This window comes from Rutilus rutilus (genome assembly GCF_951802725.1).
Source record: "Rutilus rutilus genome assembly, chromosome: 8".
Lineage (NCBI taxonomy): Eukaryota > Metazoa > Chordata > Actinopteri > Cypriniformes > Leuciscidae > Rutilus > Rutilus rutilus.
In genome coordinates, this window is record NC_140222.1 from 15069673 (window position 1) to 15095366 (window position 25694).

Genomic DNA, 25694 nt, shown 5'->3' on the forward strand with positions numbered 1-25694 from the left:
TCGATATTTAGTATCTGTACCCTATTATATGATGTGAATATAAAACACACATGCAATACATAATCAATGACAGACAGAAAAATAATGAGAAAAGAAAACATAATGCAACAATGAGAACACTTTTTTTCCAATGAATATACAGTTAACATTTTAAATACATGAAGTAGGTGATTATAGCTGATCTTATATTGCGTTCATTGGCGACATGTTTTTTTGTTTTTTTTCTCCGATCTTCCTTTCGCGGTGGATTATAACCAGTACACAGTGTCGTTCCTGTAAAGATGGCCATCAACATATAGTCTGTCTACCGTGAGAACGGCTTTCCTTCCATTTTGGCGAAATTGTTTCATGAATGGAACCAATATTCTCCGTCTGTCCTGAATCTCCCGTGGGAATTGATCGTTAAGTCCAAAGGTAGTTCCACGCAGTTCTTTGCCCTTGCTCTTGACCAGTTCTTTCTGTTTGTAATGCTCAAATTTTGCAATGATGGGACGGGGACGTTTAGTGTCGGCGTTTTTGTTGTTAGATCCGAGGCGGTGTACGCGGTGGAAGGTAATATTGTTGACAGTCTCTTTTGGGAGTTTGAGAGAAGAATGCATGAAATCTTTGATCGCTTGTTCCGGGTTATCTTGGATTTGTTCTGGTATACCCGAAAAGATCAGGTTGTCTCGCATATTGCGGCATTGGATGTCTAATAGGGATTCTTTCAATAGTTTATTTTCGTTTGAGAGACATACTATTGTTGTTGTGATTTCTGATATTTTTGTTTGCATTTCGTTGTTGGCTTTTTGCAACGACTCTATCTGGGATTGACTGAATTCGAGGCTGGTTTTAAGATCCTTGATATCTTGATGGAGTAGTTCAAGAATTGCCAGTTTATTGTTTATGGATTCTAGAAGACCCACCTCTATTGTTGTAGTAGATTCATCCTGGGACTCTGCTGAGTATTCCCGTCGCGGCTGTTTCTTTTGTGGTTGTGGCATGAAGGTCAAATTGTTGAAGTAATGATCTATAAACTTTTCCAAGGTTTCCACGTTGTCTCTTGATCCAGTTCTGGTGTTTAAATTGATGTAAGTTGTAATAGTAGATAACTGAAGCAGATCGGTTTACTTTTGTTTTAGTTGCGTTCAGGGCGCCGCCATGTTAGATCGCACCCGATGTCTCGCGAGATCGTCACAGGTAGTGATGTGACATTTGAACCGAGGCGTCGGAGCGTGTGTCGAGAAAAAGTGGGCGTGCCAGATGAAGCCGCGATTCGAGGCTTGTGTTGTTAACGTGAAAATCACGTGACTAATGACAAACGAGGCCTCGGTTTGTGTAAATACGTCATCGGTTCGGTCTGAGTGTCGCTTCCGGATAAAAGCGATTCGAAACTCGCGCCACCTTGTGGGTGTTGTCAGGAGTTGTAGTAGTGTCAGAGAGTCAGAGAGTTATCATTGTCACTGTCGTTATTGTGTCATATGTGAGGGCTGTAGGCCTATATTATTACATTATTAGGTTAGAATAGTTATAGTAGCCTATATTATTATTATAGTAGGCCTAGCTATATTATAGTCTTGTTATATTAATTAGATAAGATTATTTGGATTGCTCTGGATTTTTGGATCTGGACTGGACTGTTTTTTGATTTGGATTGCCCTTTTGGATTTGTTTGCTTTTTGTGACTCTTCCTTTTTCCTGGTAATGGAGCCAGCAAGAAAGAGGGAATCCTACTCAACAGAAGCATCAGTGTCCTCATTTGTACCACTGCCATTTTTACGTTCCCCTGCATCCTCTGTTCCTTGTGAAAGGATATTTTCCAAGGCTAGAGAGATTTTGTCCAAGAAGAGGAATCGTCTAAACCCCAACACACTTGAAATAATTCTGTTTCTCAATAAAAAATCTATTTTTTATTTTCCTTCCTTCCGGACTATTCTGTTGCAGTTTACTTTAATCTGTTATCTATAATCTGTTAAATTAATAAATGTACTTTATTACACTCCCTCTATAAGCACTGCACTCAACACAGTGTCACTGTTGTTGTTCATACTGTCCCTATCCAAACAATTTATGAATAATTAATTAACTGTGTGTGAGACTCTGGACAAGTAAATTCAGACAGAGAAAGATACATATTTTATATTATACACAGTAATGGACAAATGTCTGATCATGTATTTTTATTATTGCAAATGAAAGGTACAAAATAAATAAATATTTTTTATTTATAAAAATATTTTTATAAAATATACATTTAAATATAAATATACAAATAAATATTTTTATTTATAAAAGTATTTTTATAAAATATATATTTTTTTATTAAAAACATTTTTTTTTTTATTAAATTAGGGAGGGAGGGCGCGACACTGGTTCAGAATGAATTAATTTGTCTGCTATTTCTTTGCACAGTAGCTAGGTGTCACTAGTGAGCAATGCTGAATGAAGCTTCGAGTAATGAACCTTTAGCTGAAGCAATGGCCTGCGAGGTCTCAGTGGTTCAGGAAGCCTCATTTTGCCATCACTAGTCACAGGCACATCGTCCCCTCTCAAATGTGTCATGAATGTGTCACAGGCACATCGTCCCCTCTCAAATGTGTCTCAGAAATGCCAAGAGTTCCTTCTTTAATGGCTTCTTTAATGGCTCATTTTTCCACAGTGATCTGTACATAAGGTTACTCTTAATTTGCTGTTCAGTGTCTGCAAGACATGTACGTACATGTAACCCTTTCACGCATAGTGGTCACAGTGGACAGCTATTCAAAAAGCATTTTTCTTTGCAAATGCATGGATTTTTATGGCAAAGTTGCGCATCAACCTCTACAGTGGACTCTTGTGCATCATCATATACATTGCCACCAAGTGGCAAGCCTTTGTGTTTCGATTTTTTCCCCCTCCAAACCAAGATGGCCAATGGTCAGTCAGAAATGCCAAGTTGCTCCGGAATATCCACCCATTCCTTCTATCCTAGGAAACTAAAGGTTTACGTAATGCATGTTGCTTGTATGTAATGCATTAATTGTCAGATCAAAAAGTAATCTGATTACATAATACATGTTACTTGTAATGCGTTTCTTTACTCGTAACATCAAAAAGTAATCTGGTTATGTAATGCATGTTACTTGTAATACATTACTTAACTTGTAACATTAAAAAAACTGATTACGTAATGCATGTTACTTGTAATGTGTTTCATTACTCGTAACATCAAAAAGTAATCTGATTAAGTAATGCATTGATTACGTAATACACATTACTTTACTTGTAACATCGAAAAAGTAATCTGAATGGGTTATTCATGTTACTTGTAATGCGTTACCCCCAACACTGATCATTTCAGATGAGATTGAAAAAAAAAAACGTATCGCTAGGTTTTCTCAGAGGAGGGCTATGCTAGAAATGTGTCCATCTTGAACATAATCAATTATCAGCTAATAAGGGTTGTTGTGGAAAAAAAATATCTTTTCTTTGTATTTTATTTTCAATGATTTAGCAAATGAATGCCATGCGTTCTTTGGATGTATTTTGAGTTTCTTTTATGATGCTGATACAGCTGGAAGGTGTGTGTGAGACTTCAGAGGTGAGAAGACCCCCGGGCTGGGGAGGGTTCAAGGGGGGGTCCCTTTTGTTATTTTGTTTAGTGGGGGCTGTAAGAGATAGCCTTTGAATAGAACACTATAAAGTAGCTGGTCAACCTCTGCTCTGGGTCTCACTCCGCCTGCAGCTGGACTGTGGATGGACTGGGAACATTCTTGCAAGAATAAATATATTTTAAGGACAATTTGAATCCTGATGTCTCTTATGCCTGATGCTGTTTTGTTAGTTATTGTTTTTGCCACAACAGGGTAAATCTCCATACTATGGTGCACTGGAGGGAGCATCTGAGTGGTTTCCACAGTTGTACCTTAACAGGCTGTAGAAAATTCTGATGGGATCACGTCCTCATGTTCTGATATCAAAGATACGCGAAGTGCAACTTGTATGAAGTTCAATTGCTTTGCAATATTTCGCATTTATATTTTTTGTATATATTTTATAGTTTTCAGATGATTTGATATAATTTTATTGATTGGTTTGTTTGGTTTGTTAAATACACATACTTTATCTGTTTGATTATTGTATTATATTTAATACAATATCTCTTCAGTTTAAACCATAAACGCATACTGAAAATCTCTTTGAAAAATGTGTAAAATGAAAAATAAAAAATCAATCAAAATCAAAAAATCAATACGGCACTCGATACATCTCCTTGTAGTCACTGGAGAATGCACTCCAGTTGACAACAACAATCACAATCTACTAGTGCGCATGCATATACGACGTCACAAAACACACCACCGCGCATGCGCGTAACAGCGTCCGGTAGGTGCTGGATCTGATCCAGCTACGCCATCGTGCTACAGGCTGCAGCGAGGACCTCTGCAGCTTGTGCATTACCTCCACCTGCTGGAGTGTGGAGCGTCAATGATTAGAAAAATACAAAACTTTATATTCTTAAAAAAAAATCCTGTTCCTTTAAAAATATTAACAGATCTATTCTAATATGTTTATTCCTTTGCTGTTTACTCAATAAATACTCTAAAGTCATGCTGTTTGCACCTTTTTCTTTTACTTTTGTTTCCAGTATAAGTCGTTTATTATGATATATGCTCTACGGTTTCATACAATCCTCAAATTTCTTGTTTTTCTGTGGTTGGCATCCAGCTTATTGGTGCATTACCACCAGCTTCTGCTGAGTGTGATCAGATAATAGGTTTACAGTCTATTTTCAATAAAAATTCACAATAAGTCTATATTAATATAAGAATAAAGTGTGTTCTATATTTGTATCAGTTTTATTTTAATAAACATGAAATAATATTTTATTTTTAAACAGCTATAATTTTTACAGCTATAAAAACACAGATTTATGAGCATTAGCATAAGTAACGTTAGCGTACATTTATTATTATTGTTGTTATTATTTAAGCAACATGAAATACACTTTCGTACAAATGCAAGTATACAACATTTATGCCATAATGCATACAATAGTACAATTGTACAGTACAAATACAGTACAATACAATACAATACAAAAAAAAAGAAAAGAAACAATGTTAAATAATCACGTGAGATAATAATATAAATCAATAAAGGTGCAATCAGGTATAAAAAAAAATCGAACAAATACTTTTTAAAGCTCAAAAGCCTTTTTTTTAACCAAATAGAAACAAGTATTTACCTTTACTGATCACATTAATCGTAATACTAAATGAATTTAAACAAACAACAGGGTAAAAACTGTTCCAAACCTTTGAATTGTTACATATGATCATTGTGTTTTCATGTGATCATGTTTGTGAAGAAATCAGACCACAGGTTTCAGTTTGACTCAGACATCGAGCTGTTAGTGTCTCACCTCAGTATGACCGGCAATGAGAGATGGGAGATGATTTTACCTGTTTTATCATTCACTACAACTAAATGATTGTGGACCATTTTAAAGTCCATGCATGATCTTTATTTTACCTCAAATTTTAAGGAAGATGTACACAATATTGCACTCTTATACTTGTACATATCAGTCAGGCAACTATACATTTCAATATGAATCAATGTTAAATGATCAAAAAGAAGAATTGTTTTCTATATAAGTACATTTAAAGCCTCAATAAGAGCCAGATGCATGTTTATATGTAAATACAGTGCATGTGTGTGTGTGCATTAGAAGGGTTAAACTGTGTCGTGGGAGGATTCACACCAGCTTGACTGTTTCCAGCGGATATAGTCTTATTACATCAGACACTGAACTACTGAAGAAAATGTTTCACGTGTTTCTTTTCTTTTCTTTGTGCAGGAGGCTTCTTGGTAAGTTAAAAATAGCATCTTTATCACTTAATTTCTTTCTGTTTCAGAACACTATCTATTTCTACTGTTCAAATTAGGGGTTTGCATTTTACTTTTCTTCCCAAATCAATCAAATCAAACTGATTGACTTTGTATTCAGGCTTTTGGTAATGTCCCACATACACAACTATGATTAAAAATGTCCAGCAGAATTAAACTCAGCACTCTACATTTGATAACTTTAAAGATAAAGATCACACTTATCTGTCTGTTCATATATGTAACCTTTAATCTTTTAAGTCTTTACTGCTGTTCTTGAATTCGCCTTGGATTTCAGACTTTCTAAACAAAAAAAGAAACTTAGTCTGGGATTAAAACCTTTTTGTGTTCTACAGGTGTGTTCGGTTCTGAGACAAATGAAATACAGTCAGTGACGGAGGAAGATTCTGTCACTTTACAAACTAATGTTACTGAAATACATGGAGATAAAGACCTACTGTGGTCTTTTGGAGCTGAAAAGTCTCTCATAGCTAAAATCAATAGAGACACTAACATTTTCCTCCACATATGATGTTCCTGATGGGAGATTCAGAGACAGACTGAAGCTGGACGATCAACCTGGATCTCTGACCATCACAAACACCACAACTGAACATACTGGAGTTTATCAACTAGAGATGAGTGGAGCGAAACTGACATTAAAAACATTCAGTGTTTCTGTCTATGGTGAGTCGAGACATCATACAGTATGTCCAAAACATTCATATTCTTCTTGTTACTGCAACTAATTTATAAAATGATTTCAGTGTGGGATGACAAACACACTTTATTAGATTTATCCTTATTCCTTATATTCTCTCATGTTTCCCAGCTCGTCTGCCTGTTCCTGTCATCAGCAGTAACTCTTCACACTGTTCATCATCATCTTCATCAAATTGTTCATTGGTGTGTTCATCAGTGTTGAATGTGTGTGATGCGACTCTCTCCTGGTACGCAGGAATCAGTGTATTGTCCAGCATCAGTGTGTGTGATCTCAGCATCAGTCTCTCTCTACCTCTGGAGGTGGAATATCAGGATAAAAACACCTACAGCTGTGTGCTGAACAATCCCATCAGCAACCAGACCACACATCTGGACATCAACACACTCTGTCACACATGTGCAGGTACCACAGCGCTGATGATATATGTGTGTGTTTACTGACCTGATCTCTGTCTTCTGTTGTAGATCAGACACATTCACTTACATTAATGACTCTTTTATTCTCCTCCTCCAGTCTCAATGTCTCTGATAGTGTTGATCTCTGCTGGATCTCTGATGATTGTTGCAGGATTCGGGATCTTCTAGATCTGCAGGAAACACAGAAAAACTGATCAAGAAGGCAAGTGTTTACTGCTTATAAGAGAGAATTATAAATTTAGTGTAGTACTGAGTTTGACCATTTCTGTGAATTACACTTAGTTTGCAATATGTATGTGTATATCTAAGACACTAGATGGCGCTACATACACACATAACCTGTTTAGGGAACTACCTTAGTGACAAGTTAAGAGACAGTTTTGGTAATTTTATCTGACATTAATCACATAAATGAATACTTTAACTACTTTGAATACAAAGATTTAGTTAAATTTCAGTACTGTTTTGTTTACCTATTTTTATTGTTATAGTTGTTGATGATGATGATGATGATGAAACAGTGCAGACGATGAAGAGATCACTTACGCTGATCCGACATTCTACAAACGAAATGCACGTAAACTGGTAAGTTCATTTTCTATTTCTGTGTCGTATTGTGTGCATGAGTGCAGGTGTATGTGCTTTATATGATGATCTGACACTTACAATTAAGATGAGTTTTTATTCTTCTGCCCTGATGGGTTGAGTAGATCAGTGGTTCTCAGCTTGTGGGTTGTGACCAAAAAAATTGGTAGTAGATCTGTTATGATAGCAGACAGCAGGGGGAGGAAAAAACCTAGATAATACAACTCAAGTAACCATATCATGCATAAATAAATAGACTTTTAAAATGGAAGAGGATGTTGATTTCAATAGTTTGTGTCCAATCAAACTGAATAGTATTTGGGACAATTTCATTGCTGCAGTTCTTTCCTTTGTCCAATAATAACAATATTTGCCACAGTGTTTGTTTTAGCCTAGTAAATCACACTTGCTGTTATGCATCTGAATTCATTTCAAACATTTATTAAATTTTTTTTGTATCTTGTTTAATGTTTTTTGTTACAGACAGCTTCAGAGGAGAATCACGTGGACTATGCGTCTGTCTGCACGAGAGTAGTCTATAAGTCCCCTGACCCCTTCACTAGTGAGCTCTGAGCATTTGGTTTCAGTGTGTGAACTCTGATCTTTACAAGTTGTGGACAAGTTCTGGGGTTGTTGAGAATCCATATCTGAGCACAAATTATGGAAAAGCACTAAACTTCACAACATCCCTAAGACCAGCTCAGTTTGAGAGTCTGAAACCAGTGGTCTGATGTTCTTAATCTTAAATAATATAGGTTTGATCAGTTGCTTAAACAAAAAGTGTGTGCATAAGAGTGCCTATAAATAAACATGTGGTTGATGTGCATTTGAGAGGGCATGATAGAGGTGTGAAAACAGCGTGCAGTTGAAGGGCTAATGCTAATGTGAAACTAACAGTTTACTTGCATGCAATAGTGACTCCATGCATTACAATGTCTACGCAAGTACATATGCTTGCTTGCAGTTGCTTAGTTTTAAAAATCAACTAAAGGAACAAGGCCGTACATTTAAATATTTAGTGCATTCCTGGAAAAGAAAGAGTCAGCACCATGGCAATTTTATACATTTTATTTTTTGAGGATGTTTAGATTTTTTGAGGAAAAAACAAGACACAATTATAAAAATTATTGCATAGACATTATTGCATAGACAAGATCAATGTACAATGAGTGAAGATACAATGTAAAACACATATAATTAACCCTCTGATGGTCTTCGTTTAGCAGTCACACTGGGGGCCTTCCCGGTCATAAATGACCGGACACCTAAAAATGAAACTTCCTCCATCCCAGTAAAAACCAATGCAATTTATTTTTGTTCTATAATATTTATTCTTTTTAATTTAGAATTTTGAGACAATTTGATTGAACTTATTAATATTTATGCAATATTTATAGTCCATTTTTTGCCATTGAAAATAATGTTTTTTTTTTTTTTTTGATTTAAAAAAAAAAAAAATTCTATGCAGTATTTTCGGGTAAAATAGAGACTAGGCTTTCAGAAAAAAAATAAAATAAAAAAAAATTCATCAATTTATTAATCATAAAATTAAATAAAACATGTTATTGCATGGGTTTACCACTAGATGCCTGTATAGCTCTAAATGGAGATGTTTGTGAATTCTAGTTGTTTTTGGACCAAATTACTTACTTTTAAGATGTGGATTGAATGTATTTTTTTAGAAATTCTCAAATAATACTTTTTGCCAAGGTTTATAACATTTTATTAATTATTATTTTAATAATTTTAATAATTATTATATTAATTATATATACATATATTAATTATAATTATAAATTATGTTATGTTTTTCACTCTTGATGTTTTAGAGCTTCACCCCTTCATTGCTGAGCATTTTTTTTCTGCATCGTGGCTGATTTTTAGAGAATTTTTGTGTTTTTGTCAATTTCCCATTCATTTCCTATGGGGGTAATTTTGACCGAAGACCAAAATCATAACTAATTTTTTTACGACCACTTAGCATGCTCGGATCATGAACTCAATTTTTTTGTGTGTTCACATACCTAATGCCAGAAAAGTCACCAAGTTTCGTAACATTCTGATGAAGCTGTGATTTTTAAAAATTCAAAACAGATTTTTGTAATCTGAATTTATTGGTGTGTATGTGTATAAACGTGTGTTTGTATGTGTGTGTGTGTGGGTGGGTGTGAATTTTTTGCACTCTTGATGTTGTAGAGTGTCACCCCTTTACTGCGGTGTACTTTTTTTTAGAATCGTGTCCGATTTGTAGATTGTACAGACAAAAATTCTGAGAATTTTTGTGTTTTTGTAAATTTCCCATTCATTTCCTATGGGTCGGTCATTTTTGACCGAAGACCACGAGTGTGACTATTTTTTTTACGACCACTTAGCATGCTCGGATCATGACCTCAATTTTTTTTTGTATTCACATACCTAATCCCAGAAAAGTCACCAAGTTTCATAGCCTTCCGATGAAGCTGTGATTTTTAAAATTTCAAAACAGAAAATTATTCGGTCAGAAATGACCGAGGACCATCAGAGGGTTAAATATGTTACTTTGTAATCAATTACTTTGTAATCAACAAGCAGACTCTCCTATTAGGCTCTATGTGCTTCCCACCTGCTACAAGTACGGGCATGTCCTAGCTTAGGGTACCTTTACACCACAACGATATGCTAATAAAAAAAATAAATAAAAAAAAACATGTGTTTTTTTCCATGTACAGATGACAGCGTTGTCAAAATAACCAGATCCGCAAAAACGCCTATAACCTGCATTATTCATGTCAGGCCAGTAGTTGGCGACATCACTTTGTAAAGAAACACTTCACACCATATAAAGGCTAGATGTCTTAAGGCGGAGTTCACTTCCGGCATCACCGGCGGCCATCTTGCCACAGGGAAGCTGTGAATTAGGGTGAGTGATCAGCACGCACACAAATCCTCTTATCTCGCTGAAATCTTGACGGATTTACAAACGGTTTGGTTTCTTACAAACGTTATTAAAGTGGCTATACTTCTTTCATATGGAAGTCCATTGTTATAATTATTAATATGTATGCAGTATCATAACTACATCTCTGACGTTTATAACAAACCAAACCGTTTGAAAATCGGTAGAAAATTGAGCAAGTTATGGTTATTTAAAAGTACATGCACCATGTTACGAGTGAGCGAGCACCCTGTGGTAAGATGGCCGCCGTGTGCGTACGTCGACCTCCATTGGCTAGCTGCGCGCACGAGACATCTAGCCTTTATTATATGATATCTATGCTTCACACATTCAGACTGTACACGTAATACGCATGCGCCTGACGTCACTGTTTTCACAAATTTGCAGTTTCAGGCCTCCGAAACACCATTGTTGTGTAAATGAATGGCCAAAATGCATAAAAAGTTTTCCATTCTAGTTGAAAACGGTGTCTTGTAAATGACCCGTAGTGATGGGTGCTTTCGAAACGTTGCTTCATGAAGCTTCTGTAAGTGAAACAGGTCAGTTTAGCTTAAAGAGAATTGTTAATTTTATAGGGAATTTTGAAAGAGTCACGGACGAACAAATGAATCGTCCAGCTCTCAATTAAACAGGCCGTAACTATCAACTCTGCAGCAAATTATGCAGCAAATATTGCAGCAAATTTCACTATATCCAAAATATAGTGAAAATACTAAGGTAATAAGATCAGCAGTTTAAGAATTTCATAAGCACATAACACAAGACACTTCTTCCGGACTTTACTTTACTTACTGATTTACTTTACAAATTTACTTTCAAGTTAACTTTCAGTTCAATGAACGCTTCAGCTCACGCCTAACAAACTCATGAAGAATCTCTGTATTCTACACGAATCCAGGACTCTTGTTCAGCACCAAAGCCAATCTTTAGATGCGTCTCTGAGTTTGACCTCTTTTAAGAAGGTGATTTTGATTCTCATTAGGTTGTGGTTAACATTGTCCATTCTTTGCTCTTCTCTCTCTTTTCCTTTGCTTTTCTTCATTCTATAAGCTCTGCTTAGTTTAGTTGAATAGTTTCATTTATTAAACCATTTATATCCGCACTTGATTGTCTCTGTGTTTGCAGTTCACAGATCAGTCACTTAAACGTTCGATCTTGCATGCTTTGTTAGTACAACATAGAGTTTACAACATAGAGACAGTTATCCTTCTTGGCCAGGAGAATAATCTTTCAACTTCCCCTGTAGTCAATAATTGTATCCCTTATCTTTAATCACCAAAATTACATATTTAAACGTGTTTTCCTTGAAAAAAAATTCTGAAAAAGCTGATCTATACCTTTATAATTAAATATAACCCGCTGTAATTATATATGTCGCTTATATGATAATTGTATATATATTTTTCCCCTTTGAGCTAATTTGCTACATGCTATTTCCATTCTCTTTACTAACATGCTATTTCCATTCTCTTTACTAACATGCTATTTCCATTCTCTTTACGAACATGCTATTTCCATTCTCTTTACTAACATGCTATTTCCATTCTCTTTACGAACATGCCATTTCCATTCTCTTTACGAACATGCTATTTCCATTCTCTTTACTAACATGCCATTTCCATTCTCTTTACGAACATGCTATTTCCATTCTCTTTACTAACATGCTATTTCCATTCTCTTTAAACTAATAATATTTGCACCGGTGTAGTACACTTTAAAACTGCATACAATAAAAACATTCAGTGCAGCCTATATGATTATATTTATTAAAATCATAAATGGATGCTGTTATTGGGACCTTACAATAAATAATACAGTAAAGCTGTCCTTGAAGTGAAGGAAGCCACAGTAATATATTTTTATATATACGGACTATACTTTGAAAAGATGTTCGGCTTTATGTATACAGTATTCATGTCAAAAATGAAGTAAACTTTGGACTTAACAATATGAGCTCCACGCGTCACGGTTGATGTGCCACCCTGTCGGATCACTGCAAGGACACCACATCAAATTTGATTTATGAGCCTATATTAAATATGGTTGGCTGAAATATACCTGCGGATGCATGATGTCCATTTTAGTGAACACATAGTTAAAGGGATATTTTACCGCTGGAAAGATGGAAGTATTTAAATTGGGTCATTTATGTAGTAGAAATGTGAAATTATTTTACAAGTGGTGCCTTCTAGACTGAGAAAAGCCAGAAAAATTATTTTTGGCTCATTTGGATGGAAGACAACAACTCCCAGAATGCACTTGCTTCGCTGCCCTACCGGGTTTCTACTGATACAATGCTTAAAGCTAATCGGTGAAGTATTCCTTTAATCAAAACTGATTGTATATATAAAATGTATATATATCATATGACTATGTATATGAAAAAGCCTACTTTAAAAATTAAACAATGTTATTATTCCGTTAAGTCATCATATTTTGGCAAGATATTCCAGCCATGATCAATTTTTGTATCTTGTCATCTTTCAACCAAATGTTTTGCAGTTACAACTTCTGGCCACTGTGTGGAAGCCTATGGAGTGAGGCAGTAGTGTGTCCACTATTAGTGGCTCATGTGCAGTTACACTGAAACCCATGAATTTAAAAGAAAACAAATGACTATTGAATAGCTGCCCACCAACATGTTTAACAGGACTAGAATAACTTCCACGGTTAGTTAAATCCAGTAAAATGTCTCTAAGCTTCACAGCGAAGAGGATCCAAATTGCTAAATGGTTGTGACAGAATTACACATACATTAAAAAAAACTCTTCATCTGTCCAAAAGACATTTGGTTGATTATTTAATAAGGGATACAAGGTGTTATTCTTATGGGCCTGTTTTCTACTCCATTTACCTGGAAGAAAACAGATTCACAGATCGTCAAGGAAATGAAGGATTGTTGTTTCAGCCACACACACACACACACACACACACACACACACACACACACACACACACACACACACACACACACACACACACATTCTTGTACATCTATCTTTATGAGGACATTCATTGACACAATGCAATCTCTAGCTGCCCCTGACCTTACCCATCACAAGTGCCTAACCCGAACCCTTACCCTAAACCTACCCTTAACCTAATTATAACCTTATCCCTAAAACCAAGTCTTGACCCTCAAACAGGCCTTTAACACTAGAAGTGCCATGGCGGTCATTTTGACCGTTTTGAATTTTATATCTGCAATAACTTTGTTGAAAAAATAAATAAAATCCTGCTGGTACCTGACTTTTCCTAAAAGTGTCTGTATTTTCATTTAAAATGTTTTTCATATAAATTGCACATAAGGCAAAAAAACAAATGAACATATTTACCTATTTCGGCCATAGACAGTCATATTGACCGCACTGAATTTCGCAGTATTATTATAGGCTATACCAATATACACAACAATAAAATGTGGTTAAAAATACACAAAGCATATTCAACAACAAATCATTTAAATGTAATGATATTCAGAACAGAACAAGAATGAAAAAATAACTATAAACAAGCCAAAATGAAATACTTTATAAGCGAAAGTGAAAGTAAGCGGCGTTAGGCTCATGTAACTCTCTAATTAGAATCAAAATGTTTCAACATTTGCGATGTATTTGGATGGTAAACTATTCTTTATTATAGGCTTTGTACTTCACTCACCTTCCAATATCGACGGAAAAAATCATCCTCTTCACATGCGCAAAATGGTACGAATTGTACTAGGCTACTAGCTATATAAACAGAGCAGTGGAATTTTTATATGTTAGGTTGACTATTTTATTATTATATTTTATTATGGCTATAATGAACAGGCTGCAATGTCAAGATTGCAATGCTGGAATATGGTGTGTGTGTGTGTGTGTGTGTGTGTGTGTGTGTGTGTGTGTGTGTGTGTGTGTGTGTGTGTGTGTGTGTGTGTGTGTGTGTGTGTGTGTGTGTCGGCGGGCGCGGACGTGATCGAACAGTGGAAACATGAAAACATAGGCTACTCCGTCATTTTGTTCAGGACATCTACGGCTATTATTTATTTATAAATGTATAATTAAACTTGTTTAAATGTACAGTTTTGGTGTTGTTTTGTTTTTAAAAGATATCCTAATACAATAAATGCATTAATCTCTCAATTGGGTATTTATCATTAAAGATATAGAGTTTGGAATCTAGCGGTCAAAATGACCGTTTGCGGCAGTTCTAGTAGTTATGGAATTCTGGCACTTCTAGTGTTAAAGGGGTCTCAGAAAGTGAGGACCGGCCAAAATGTCCTCACTTTACTCTCTTTGTCCTCACTCCAATGGTCTAAAACTCAAACTGGTCCTCACAAAGATAGTTGTACAAGTACACACACACACACACACACACACACACACACACACACACACACACACACACACACACACACACACACACACACACACACACACACACACACACACACACACACACACACACACACACACACACACACACACACACACACACACACACACACACACACACACACACACACACACACACACACACACACACACACACACACACACACACACACACACACACACCTCTTCAGTTTAATGAATCTTCAAACTGATAAACTGAATCACATTGTCATCTTATTAGCAATTCTACGTTTGAATACAGTGTTTGATGCTTTGTGATTAAATCACCCATAAACTATTCAATAAGGATTTGATTGTTTCTATAAAATGGCACAAAAAAATATAACTGCATCATGTGACTTTTTTGGATGTGATTTGAAACATGAAACTTCTAACTCGCAGACAGTTAAAATGTTCTTCCCTAAACAACTTCACATCTAAAAAAGCAGCACAATCTTAAATAGTCATTATACTGATGTGTGTGTAATGATGACTGAATGAAACACACATAAACACAGAAAACACACACACACACACACACACACACAAAAGAAAGAAATTCTCACCAGTTACACCTGCAAGCACCAGCAGAACACTGACAGCTCCTGGTATTAGTAAATACATAATCCAATCTGTAATGAAAAAAAAAAGATAGTCATTAACTAGAGATTGACAACAATTGATTCTTATGCCTTTCCACTGTAATGTAAAATTTAGATTTTCATTGATTTACAGTGTTGATTCTCATTTATTGTCAGTAAGACATTGAAATTACCCGTTGCTGGACTGACCGTGGTCTGCCAACTTTAGTTGACTGATGTGTGTGTGTGTTTTTAAACACTGGGAAGCAGCTGAGACGTCAGGAGGAGACAGATTGAAAGGGGACCTCTGACCCCTAGGGTCAGAGGTCGTCCAATTTAGAACTTGTGAGTTTGTGAGAATAAACTCAGCAGGATTAGATCACTAGCCAAGAAACCTTTCCTTGTTTAGATAAGAGCCTGTAAGCAGGAGACCTTGAGAGAAGATATAAAGGCTGCTCCGCACTCCTCTCTGATTGTCACACTTGTTTCACAGACTGTACTTTGTGACTTCTGTGTGGACAACTAGGCCTTCTTGCAAGAATAAATACTTTTAAAAGACAATTTGACTCAGAAATGTCTCTTACGCAGTGATGATTGTTTAATGAATAATTTTTGCCACAACACCACCTTCATCAGTTGTGTGCTATTTATGGAACCGATAAATGGCATCATCTGGTGCTCATGGGAAAACTGACCAATTAATAATACTTTCAATTGTGATAAAAGTGATACAATGATCTCAATTATACTTTAATTTTCAGAGCTCTCTTTTTCAGACAGGCCACAATGAAAACAAAATCATTGAAAAACTTTAGACCTGCTCAAGGGAAAATGAACTGAATGACTGAATTTTACTCACTAGTGACAGGAACATTGAAGCTGTTTTCACTGATAATGCTGATTCTGCGCTGGCGGTGGATGATGCTGCTGTTGCTGAAGATCTCAAGATGATAAACTCCAGAGTCTGTGTTTCTGGTGTTTGTGATGGTCAGAGATCCAGTCTGATGATCCAGCTTCAGTCTGTCTCTGAATCTATTTTTACACTGAACATCTGTACAGATCTTACTCTGATTTCCACTGATTTCAGCTAAACGACTGTCATTGAAATACCACGTCATCAAATCTTTGGTGTTTTTCACTACACCGGGATCTAAAGTGACAGATTTTCCCTCCTTCACGGACTTTGTCTTATCCGTCTCTGCACCAGGAACATCTAAAACACAAATAAACATCTGGTATAATAGGATAGAGGATTCTTCTGTGGGATTCTGAAACCTCCTTTCCGCTCTCTCTATCTCTGACATTTACATGTGATTGCTGCATTTGTCCCCTAGTGATTGTGATTGTCCCCCTAGTGGGGAGGAGAAGCAACATTTAACTTTTATTAACCATGGTGAAATTACTTATTTGAACGAATATAATGACCTTCAATACATCTGAAAAAAACAAACAAAGAAAAATATGGTAGGCAAAGCTGTATTCACTAGCCTGCTAACTAACATTACAGTATTGATGTAGTGGTTACTGTTGCTTCTGTAAGTTCTTGCTTTTGTAAGACTGTTCTTAGGAAAATTATCAGTGATTTTGTGATCGATTACTATTTGTATTACCATGGTTTTCCGACAAAAATGATTAAATGGTGTATACCATCGAATATATAATATATATATATAACCACTCTGAAACTTCCTGTAAAATTTGTTTTTGCAAAGTCAGTCCATGAAATCTGTTCATCACAATCCTCTTGTTCGTAAACATTGTCAGGGGCTGAATCGGGCTCGAATTGGTTTGAAATTGACGCCATTGTTAATAATTACATCTCAGTAGAGCTTGCGGTTATAATGGGGGCAGGACATTTCCTGAACACACGCTGAGTGCTGCCAATCACATCACACTGGGCCAGCTAATCAATCACAATTACATACATTTTGCATTTCGGAAGGAAGGGCTTCATCGAAAACGACGAGACAGACTGGGAAGCTGTAAAATATGTGAAAAATAATGCACATTTTGAACAATCAAGGATGAAAAGATATTATATTACACCCCAAAAACAAAATCAAGACTTCATAAAAGGGCATAAAAGGACCCCTTTAAAAACGTACGTTTTCAAAAAATTAACCAAACTGCTTCAAAGTTCCCGTTTTTTCGCTATGGGTGTGTGTTATTAACGTTGTAGAACAAAACGTCAAAGTGTAGTCCACAAATGTCTGGGACGCAACTGTACACATGCAGGCAAAGAGAATAAACAGCTCTGAAAGTAACTCATGTAAACACACTGTGATTATGCATGTCTTAAAACATTTGTTAAATGACTCACCATGGACAGTAACACTAAATATCTTTCCAATGACGGTGTTGCTGCTGATGATCTGTAGTTGATAAACTCCAGAGTCAGTGTTTGTGATGTTTGTGATGGTCAGAGATCCAGTCTGATGATCCAGCTTCAGTCTGTCTCTGAATCTCTCAGTGCCTTCATTACACTGAACATCTGTACAGATCTTACTCTGATCTACAGTGATTTGAGCGATGCGGGTGTTATTAAAAAACCATTTAATCTTTTCTTGTTGGTTTGTTTCAACATCAGTGTGAAGAGTGACTGAATCTCCCTCCATCACTGACACTGACACTCTGTCTGTCTTAACACCAAACATACCTGGAGACGAAAAGAACAGGTAATCATAAATCACTTTAAGAAAGTATAGGACACATACAACATGCATAGTAAAATTAGATTTTCTGTAAATTTCCAAACAATCTAGACATTTTATTGGTAAACAGCATAGTCAATTACTATACTATACAGAAATTACATCACAAATAAACTCACAACAATGTACTAGTATAGCATACAACATTAAAACCTCAGTAAGAAACAAATTATTAATTTCACACACACTCTTAAAAATAAAGGTTCCAAAAGGTTCCAAATTTTGCAGTGATGCCATTGAAGAACCATTTTTGGTTCCCCGAAGAACCTTTCAAGTATCAGCTCTTAAAAAAAAAAAAAAAAAAAAAAAGAATTAATCTAAAGAACCTTTAGTGGAATGGAAAGACTCCATCATGGATGTTAAAGGTTCAATGCCAATAAAGAACCATTATTTTTAAAAATAGTTACTGTCACACATTCAAGTCTGTCACACTGTCAACATCTCGATCTTGTTTTTCTGTGGGTGATCGTGTTTTCCCTCCAGCACCGATCGACTGTGTTTACCTGAATACTCACCAAGCCGGGTTGATTTTTGTGTGAATTTGACGTGCTTTGCTCCTACTCTGAGAGCGCGCACAACCCTCTTTCCCAGACTAGTGCGCTTTTAATAACTCTTTTTTTAAATGAAACACGCCCCAAAATAGTTTTATTTAATCTATTACAATCTATTGCACAATTTGAGAGAGAGAGAGAGAGAGAGAGAGAGAGAGAGAGAGAGAGAGAGAGAGAGAGAGAGAGAGAGAGAGAGAGAGAGAGAGAGATTTCGGACCTGAGGACAGAGGACTGCGTCACCTAAATTCAGTGGCGTGCACAGACCTCCTCAGGGGCAGAGGCGGAACATTTATTAATTAAATTAATTACCTTTATTTAAAGCAGTACCCGTATGTCTGTTGTGTTTTTAAATATTTGAATGACTTCCACAATTATTTGGAATATCTCGCTCGATGGAGAGCAGCAGTGAATGATTTCCAAATGAAAAGACGTTGATACAATTAGAATATATAACACATACATTAAACAAAAATAGGGAAATTATGATAATATTACTAAATATTATTTACTTTACCAAACAAAACAGTTAGAATCAAGAAGGTAATTATGAGGAATTCATGTTTAGTTTTGTTGATGTTGTAAATTTTATGTAGCCTATTCATGAAAGTGTTAGTAACACTTTCATGAAATCAGTAACACTTTACAATAAGGTTTCATTAGTTAAATTTGTTAACATGAACTAATAATGAACTGCACTTCTACAGCATAATCTTAGATAATATTAATTTCAGCATTTACTAAAACATTATTAAAAACAAAACGCATAAAGTTCTTAAAGCAAAGAACCGGCAAAAGTATGAATGTGTCAAAAATAGCAAGGAGACATTTGTATTAATGTATTAATAAACTGGTGTTTTCTGTGTCGCTGCAAAGATGAAGTTGATGATGCGGACTCGCCATAAACGCCAGAGAGAAATGCACATTTCATATGGATTACATAATCAGAGAGTAACCTATTTCTTTTCGTTTTGAATTCGCTTAGAAGTAGAGATTTCAAGCCTTCTATAATAGATAGCCTATATTTCTCAAATCTGTGAGGCACAAGCTGAGTTTCGGCGCCCTCCAGTTCACGTGCAATGCAAGTGATCGTGCCGGCGCCTTATTACATTGTCTGCTATATATTTGCTTCATATTTATTAAATACAGGCAATTGGTTGATAAAACATTGATCAAAATTAAGATACAATTTATACAAACCAAAAATCTTTTAAAAATAGTCTTTCTACAAAACAAAACTCAATGAAGTGTTCAAAATCATTCATGATGTATTATTATCTTTCTCATGCTGCATGCTCACTTTCATAATCAACATTTATTAAATTAAAAAATAACATTAGCCTATAATATTTAAACATAAATATGAAACTAAAAATGTTTTCTTTAATGGCTACAACACGTATACAGTACAGAGAAATTGCATGTCTTGTCGTCAGCATAGACAGTAAAAGAAATGGACACAGCGACTCCATAGACTTCAACGGAGAAAAGTGAAGTCAATTAGAAGCTCTCACTTCCTGATGGCTGAGCCTGATGGCGCAGACTCAAACTGAGCTTGATGATGTAGATGTGACGTGAGCAATCCGCCTGTCTTCTAGTAGCTGTGCCAAGAGAAATCTAAATCATTCCCTTCCGAAACTTGCAGAGACGGAGAGTGTGAGTAGGAGGTGTCCATGAGCTAGGAGCAGGAGCAACTTTTGCTAAGTATTCTTATTAATTATTTTGTCATGTTGCCTCCACGTCCCCCCGATTGCCCGCGAGCTTCTCCTCCTGTCCATGCGGTAATTTCTCTACTGTGCGACAGAGAGTCGCGTGGTTATGACGCAATCGTTAGCCTATTTTTACAAAAACGGCTTCTACGGGGCCATAACGTATGATGCAAGGTAATGGAACCTTTTATACATTTTCGTGTTTCTTTAGAAATAAATAATGGACAAATGGAGTCTTTAAACTGCTTTGATGCAATCTGTATTGTGAAAAGCGCTATACAAATAAACTTGACTTAAACGCCTCAGATGTAAAGTTATTCGCTGTCAAAGTGATGCAAAAATGAATGGGAGTCAATAGAATGCTAACAGCAGGTGATGGTCTGCTAATCAATGGCGGCCCGGGGAAGCTTCAGTTTCCGGCTGATGGATTAACCCCTTTGTCGTCAGCCACCTCAGCCCCCCTTGCATGAAACAGCTGCATATTATTAAAATAGCCTTTAAATTATAGGCTGATAGCTCAAGACGACATACGAACTTGGAGTTGCATGTTGCATGCTTTGGATGTTGCTGTATACTGACTCAAATGAAAATCTTTTTGATACACAACCTTTACTTTATCAAAGGTTATCATAAATGTTAAGCTTCAGATGCATTAACAGTTGTTTTCTCTAGCAATGCTTTAGAACATTGGTCAAATTAATTGATAATAATGACTAACCATTAATCATAAAAATTAGGCCTGCATCTTATCAGTTTAGTAATGTTATCATTCTTATGTAATATTTTTGTAAACAAGTGAACACAAAAACACACTGGTGTAGAAGGCATGGGTATACCAAACAATTAAGGAAAGGTATATACATATTTGAATAATATAGTAAATATTTTATTAGTCCTGCTGTATTAATTTTGTCCTTGATCCCATGTTTTTCTCTTGTCTAACATTCTGGTTTTTACAGATGAATATGAATAAAATGTCATTTTAAGACACTGTATCTTCTTACTATAAAAGTAATTTTGAGTTAATGAATGAATGCTTTAAAAAAAAACTCAATAATTTTTACACAGAAATTTGTTGAGGCAGATGTTTTTGTTTATCAATTTTAAACAGTCTAGATTGTATTTAGGATAGGTAGATAACTTTATGCATATTGTTTTATATTTTAAAAATTATATATATTATATTATTTAAATGAGAATACTTTTTAATTATATGTCCATATCCCACCACACCTGAGAAACTTATTTTCTGACCTCTATTTCTGTGCAATTTACTATTGTACACAGCTTTGGCCAATAAATAATTGGTTCAGTACATATAGTTTGTGAAGCATGTTTAAAACCTTGTATGAATTGAAAAAATGTGGAAAGGCTCCTCATGTTGTTTCTAAAAAAATTAAAAATATGTCCTTCTTAGAAGGGCACAGAACTTCACAATGAGAGGTGAGTTAAGTAACATTTAGTGATTTCTCTGTCTCTTCATGATCAAAACATACTACTTTTAGATGAGGTCTTATACTATATTAGGCTATACAGTGAGGTTTTTATTTGCCCTAGATGCAAACACCCTTAATTTTGTACTCCCATGCATGATATCAATGAAAGAAAATGTTAAATTTGGCATTGCCAAATAAAAAACAAAACAAAATGAATCAATTTGCTAGAGTTTTGTCTCTGTTTTATTACAATTAAGTGCACTTATATTTGAAATGGTACATTCAAAACTACAAATTGCACAAACTGAGTATACAATTACTTTAGTTGGACCTTGCTATGTATACATCAATACAATTGAAATAATTATCACTTACTTTGACCAACGTTCTTAAGCATTGCTAGAGAAAACAACTGTTAAAGCAACTGAAGCTTAACATTTATGATAACCTTTGACAGTTGTGTATCAAAAAGATTTTCAGTTGAGTGTAAAGCAACATTCAAAGCATGCAACACCAGGAGTAGTTTAGGACAAAACGCAATCTGAGGTGCTCACGCTAATAATTTCTGTTCCACTCGCTTGTATTTGTCGCCCCGCCCACGCTATGGTCTCGTGAATATTCATGGTAGCTCCACCCATTGGAACCAAATATTTCAGGAACCGAATATATTGTAACACTTATAAAGCCCTAAACGGCTTAGCTCCAGTCTATTTAACGGATCTTCTATCGCCCTATAATCCATCGCGCTCTTTAAGATCACTAAATTCAAGGCTTTTGGTCATACCTGATATCCTGAACCACCAAAGGAGGGAGAGCATTTTCACATTTGGCTCCAAAACTCTGGAATAGTCTTCCTGATACTGTTCGTTGCTCAGACTCGCTCTCCCAGTTTAAAACTAGATTAAAGTCGCATCTCTTCAGCCAGGCATTCATATAATCCCACAGTTCAAACTACAATCCGGCCTCTAGCTCATAAATGCCAGAGGAGAACTGGCCCCCGACTGAGCCTGGGTTCTCCCAAGGGTTTTTTTTCTCCATTAGGTCACCTGATGGAGTTTTAGGACACCATTAGGTCACTTGATGGAGTTTTTCGGTTCCTTGTGTCATGATTCTGCCTTCTAGTCTTTGATTTTCCCTGGTCTTGAGGCAGGATCATGACAGACCCATGTTTTATGTGTAAGCACATGGCCATTTGTTTGGGCTGTGTTGTCTTGTCACCTCACCCCGCCCCCTTGTTATCTCATCTTGTAATCATTAGATCGTTGCTTTCACCTGTGTTCCTGATTAGTTTGCTCCCTATTTAATCCCCTCATGTTTTCTGTCCTGTGTCGGTACATTGTTTAACATTGTGAAACATTGCATGTTAAATGCTGTGAGTACTTCGTCAGAAACCTGTTTAATGAGAATTGTTAGTTTGTTTCCTGTCATCGTCAAGTCAGAGTCTAGTCTTTTGTTCATTATCTTGTCTTAGTCAAAGTGACCTCTCCTCAGTCCTGTTTTGCCCCCTCGTGGGTTTTGTTTTCTGTTTTGTGTCGAAATAAACCTGAGTGTCTGCATATCCTCTGCGTTTGGGTTCTCTCCTTCAACCTCATAACACCTTGCCACTGTTGCCTTTGGCTTGCTCAGTTGGGGATATTTTGGGGATATTTAATTAAATTTTATCAATCAATAAATTCCTCTTGAAATTTTTTTGTATTATTATTGTTAGTGGCAATGGTGTATACGTATATTGTTATTTATTATAATATTTATTATTATTATTATTATTATTACATTTATCAGAGAGGGGCACAATATATTTTGAGAAAAAATAATTCTATCTTTTTAATCCCGCCCCCGGCCCCCGGCCCCCGTGCACGCCACTGCCTGAATTCACAAATCATGAAGAATGACATGCACAATGATTTGCGTCGATGACAGCGCACTGCGCATTTAAATAGCCAAACGAAATCTGAAACCAAAAGCTGTTTTTAGCAGTATAACTGCGAAAATTCGTCACAATCTTCATTCGTTTTTATTGTGAATCAACAGAAACAAATGCATACTTACCAAGCTGTAAAAACCCCAATAGGATGAAAATAAGAAAGCTCATCGCCTCCTCTGACACTGATGCAGATTCTGTGGAAATAAAAGTAGTCTACCGTTAGTTGATGCCAAAAACGAAAGTAATCAGACTAATGGGAGTCAGTCATATATATATCTTAGAAACGCCCACTTTTGTTCCACAGAGACCCCATTTGTAAAAAACAAACTAGCAAACAAACATTATAAACCATTATTATATTTAATTTTGACCATTATAAATGTAGTGTTTAGTACCTAGCCTATATCATACTCTGGCATACTACCCTAAATTACATTGTATCACTATAAGAAATATTCATGATAGAATTCAGAAACATAAGATATATAGTGCAGAGATCTCCTGTTATCTTGATATTTTCTAGGCTATCCAACATTTGTAAAAGCAGCCCTCATCTTGTGAAATATATATACGTGTGTATATATATATATATATATATATATATATATATATATATATATATATATATATATATATATATATATATATACACACACACACATTACTTGTATAAATACTCAGACATTAACCCTTTGAGATACGCAACATGAAAAAAGCAAAGGAAAAAGAATTTCTTTGCATTTTTTATTCAATTATGATAATAATAACAACAATATATATATATTTTTTTTAATTAGACCCTACAGTATTTTAGATACAGTCCTCTACCAAACGGTTGAGACGTCTGTTCATAATAAAAGAACAACATTCAGAACAAGTCATATTAAGTGCAATTTCTTGACCAATAAAAAATCTGATGGCTGCTATTGATGGCTCCAAACACATCAAGTGTGTGTGTGTGTGTGTGTGTGTGTGTGTGTGTGTGTGTGTGTGTGTGTGTGTGTGTGCGTGCTGGTGCAAAACTTCACCCAAGATTTGATTAGTACGGAGCCCCCCTAGTCCCAATTTGTCAAAAAATAATAATTATAACTATCTCGTGGCCTCAAGATAGTAACTCGTGGCCTCATGACAGTAACTCGTGGCCTCAAGATAGTAACTCGTGGCCTCATGACAGTAACTCGTGGCCTCATGACAGTAACTCGTGGCCTCAAGATAGTAACTCGTGGCCTCATGACAGTAACTCGTGGCCTCATGATAGTAACTCGTGGCCTCATGATAGTAACTCGTGGCCTCAAGATAGTAACTCGTGGCCTCAAGATAGTAACTCGCGGCCTCATGATAGTAACTTGTGGCCTCAACATAGTAACTCGTGGCCTCAAGATAGTAACTCGTGGCCTCATGATACTATCTCGTGGCCTCAAAATAGTATCTCGTGGCCTCAAGATAGTAACTCGTGGCCTCAAGATAGTAACTCGTGGCCTCAAGATAGTAACTCGTGGCCTCATGATAGTAACTCGTGGCCTCAAGATAGTAACTCGTGGCCTCAATATAGTAACTCATGGCCTCAAGATAGTAACTCGCGGCCTCATGATACTATCTCGCCGGCCTCATGATAGTAACTCGTGGCCTCAACATAGTAACTCGTGGCCTCAAGATAGCAACTCGTGGCCTCAAGATAGTATCTCGTGGCCTCATGATAGTAACTCGTGGCCTCAAGATAGTAACTTGTGGCCTCAAGATAGTAACTCGTGGCCTCATGATAGTAACTCGTGGCCTCAAGATACTAACTCGTGGCCTCAAGATAGTAACTCATGGCCTCATGATAGTAATTCGTGGCCTCAAGATAGTAACTCGTGGCCTCAAGATAGTAACTCGTGGCCTCAAGATACTATCTCGTGG

General features: G+C 36.1%; 2 protein-coding genes across 2 annotated transcripts; one reads left to right on the forward strand and one right to left on the reverse strand.

Moving 5' to 3' along the window:
• Window positions 1-5317: 5317 nt before the first annotated feature.
• LOC311295603 (uncharacterized protein) lies at window positions 5318-10401 on the forward strand (the record flags this gene model as incomplete). The annotated part of the gene is made up of 8 exons (XM_084417069.1): window positions 5318-5387; window positions 5822-5832; window positions 6342-6537; window positions 6683-6976; window positions 7088-7192; window positions 7482-7575; window positions 8059-8137; window positions 10284-10401. The coding sequence occupies 5 exons, from the start codon at window positions 5318-5320 to the stop codon at window positions 7156-7158; spliced, it is 642 nt and encodes a 213-aa protein (XP_084273195.1). The 3' UTR covers window positions 7159-7192; window positions 7482-7575; window positions 8059-8137; window positions 10284-10401.
• A 2762-nt stretch (window positions 10402-13163) lies between these two features.
• Window positions 13164-24001, reverse strand: LOC311295201 (uncharacterized protein). Its single transcript, XM_084416436.1, has 5 exons — window positions 23921-24001; window positions 17788-18123; window positions 16327-16680; window positions 15453-15518; window positions 13164-13364 (listed from the first exon to the last, which is right to left on the reverse strand). Exons 1-5 carry the CDS (start codon window positions 23961-23963, stop codon window positions 13255-13257), a joined length of 909 nt encoding a protein of 302 aa, XP_084272562.1. The 5' UTR covers window positions 23964-24001; the 3' UTR covers window positions 13164-13254.
• Between the last annotated feature and the right edge of the window lie 1693 nt (window positions 24002-25694).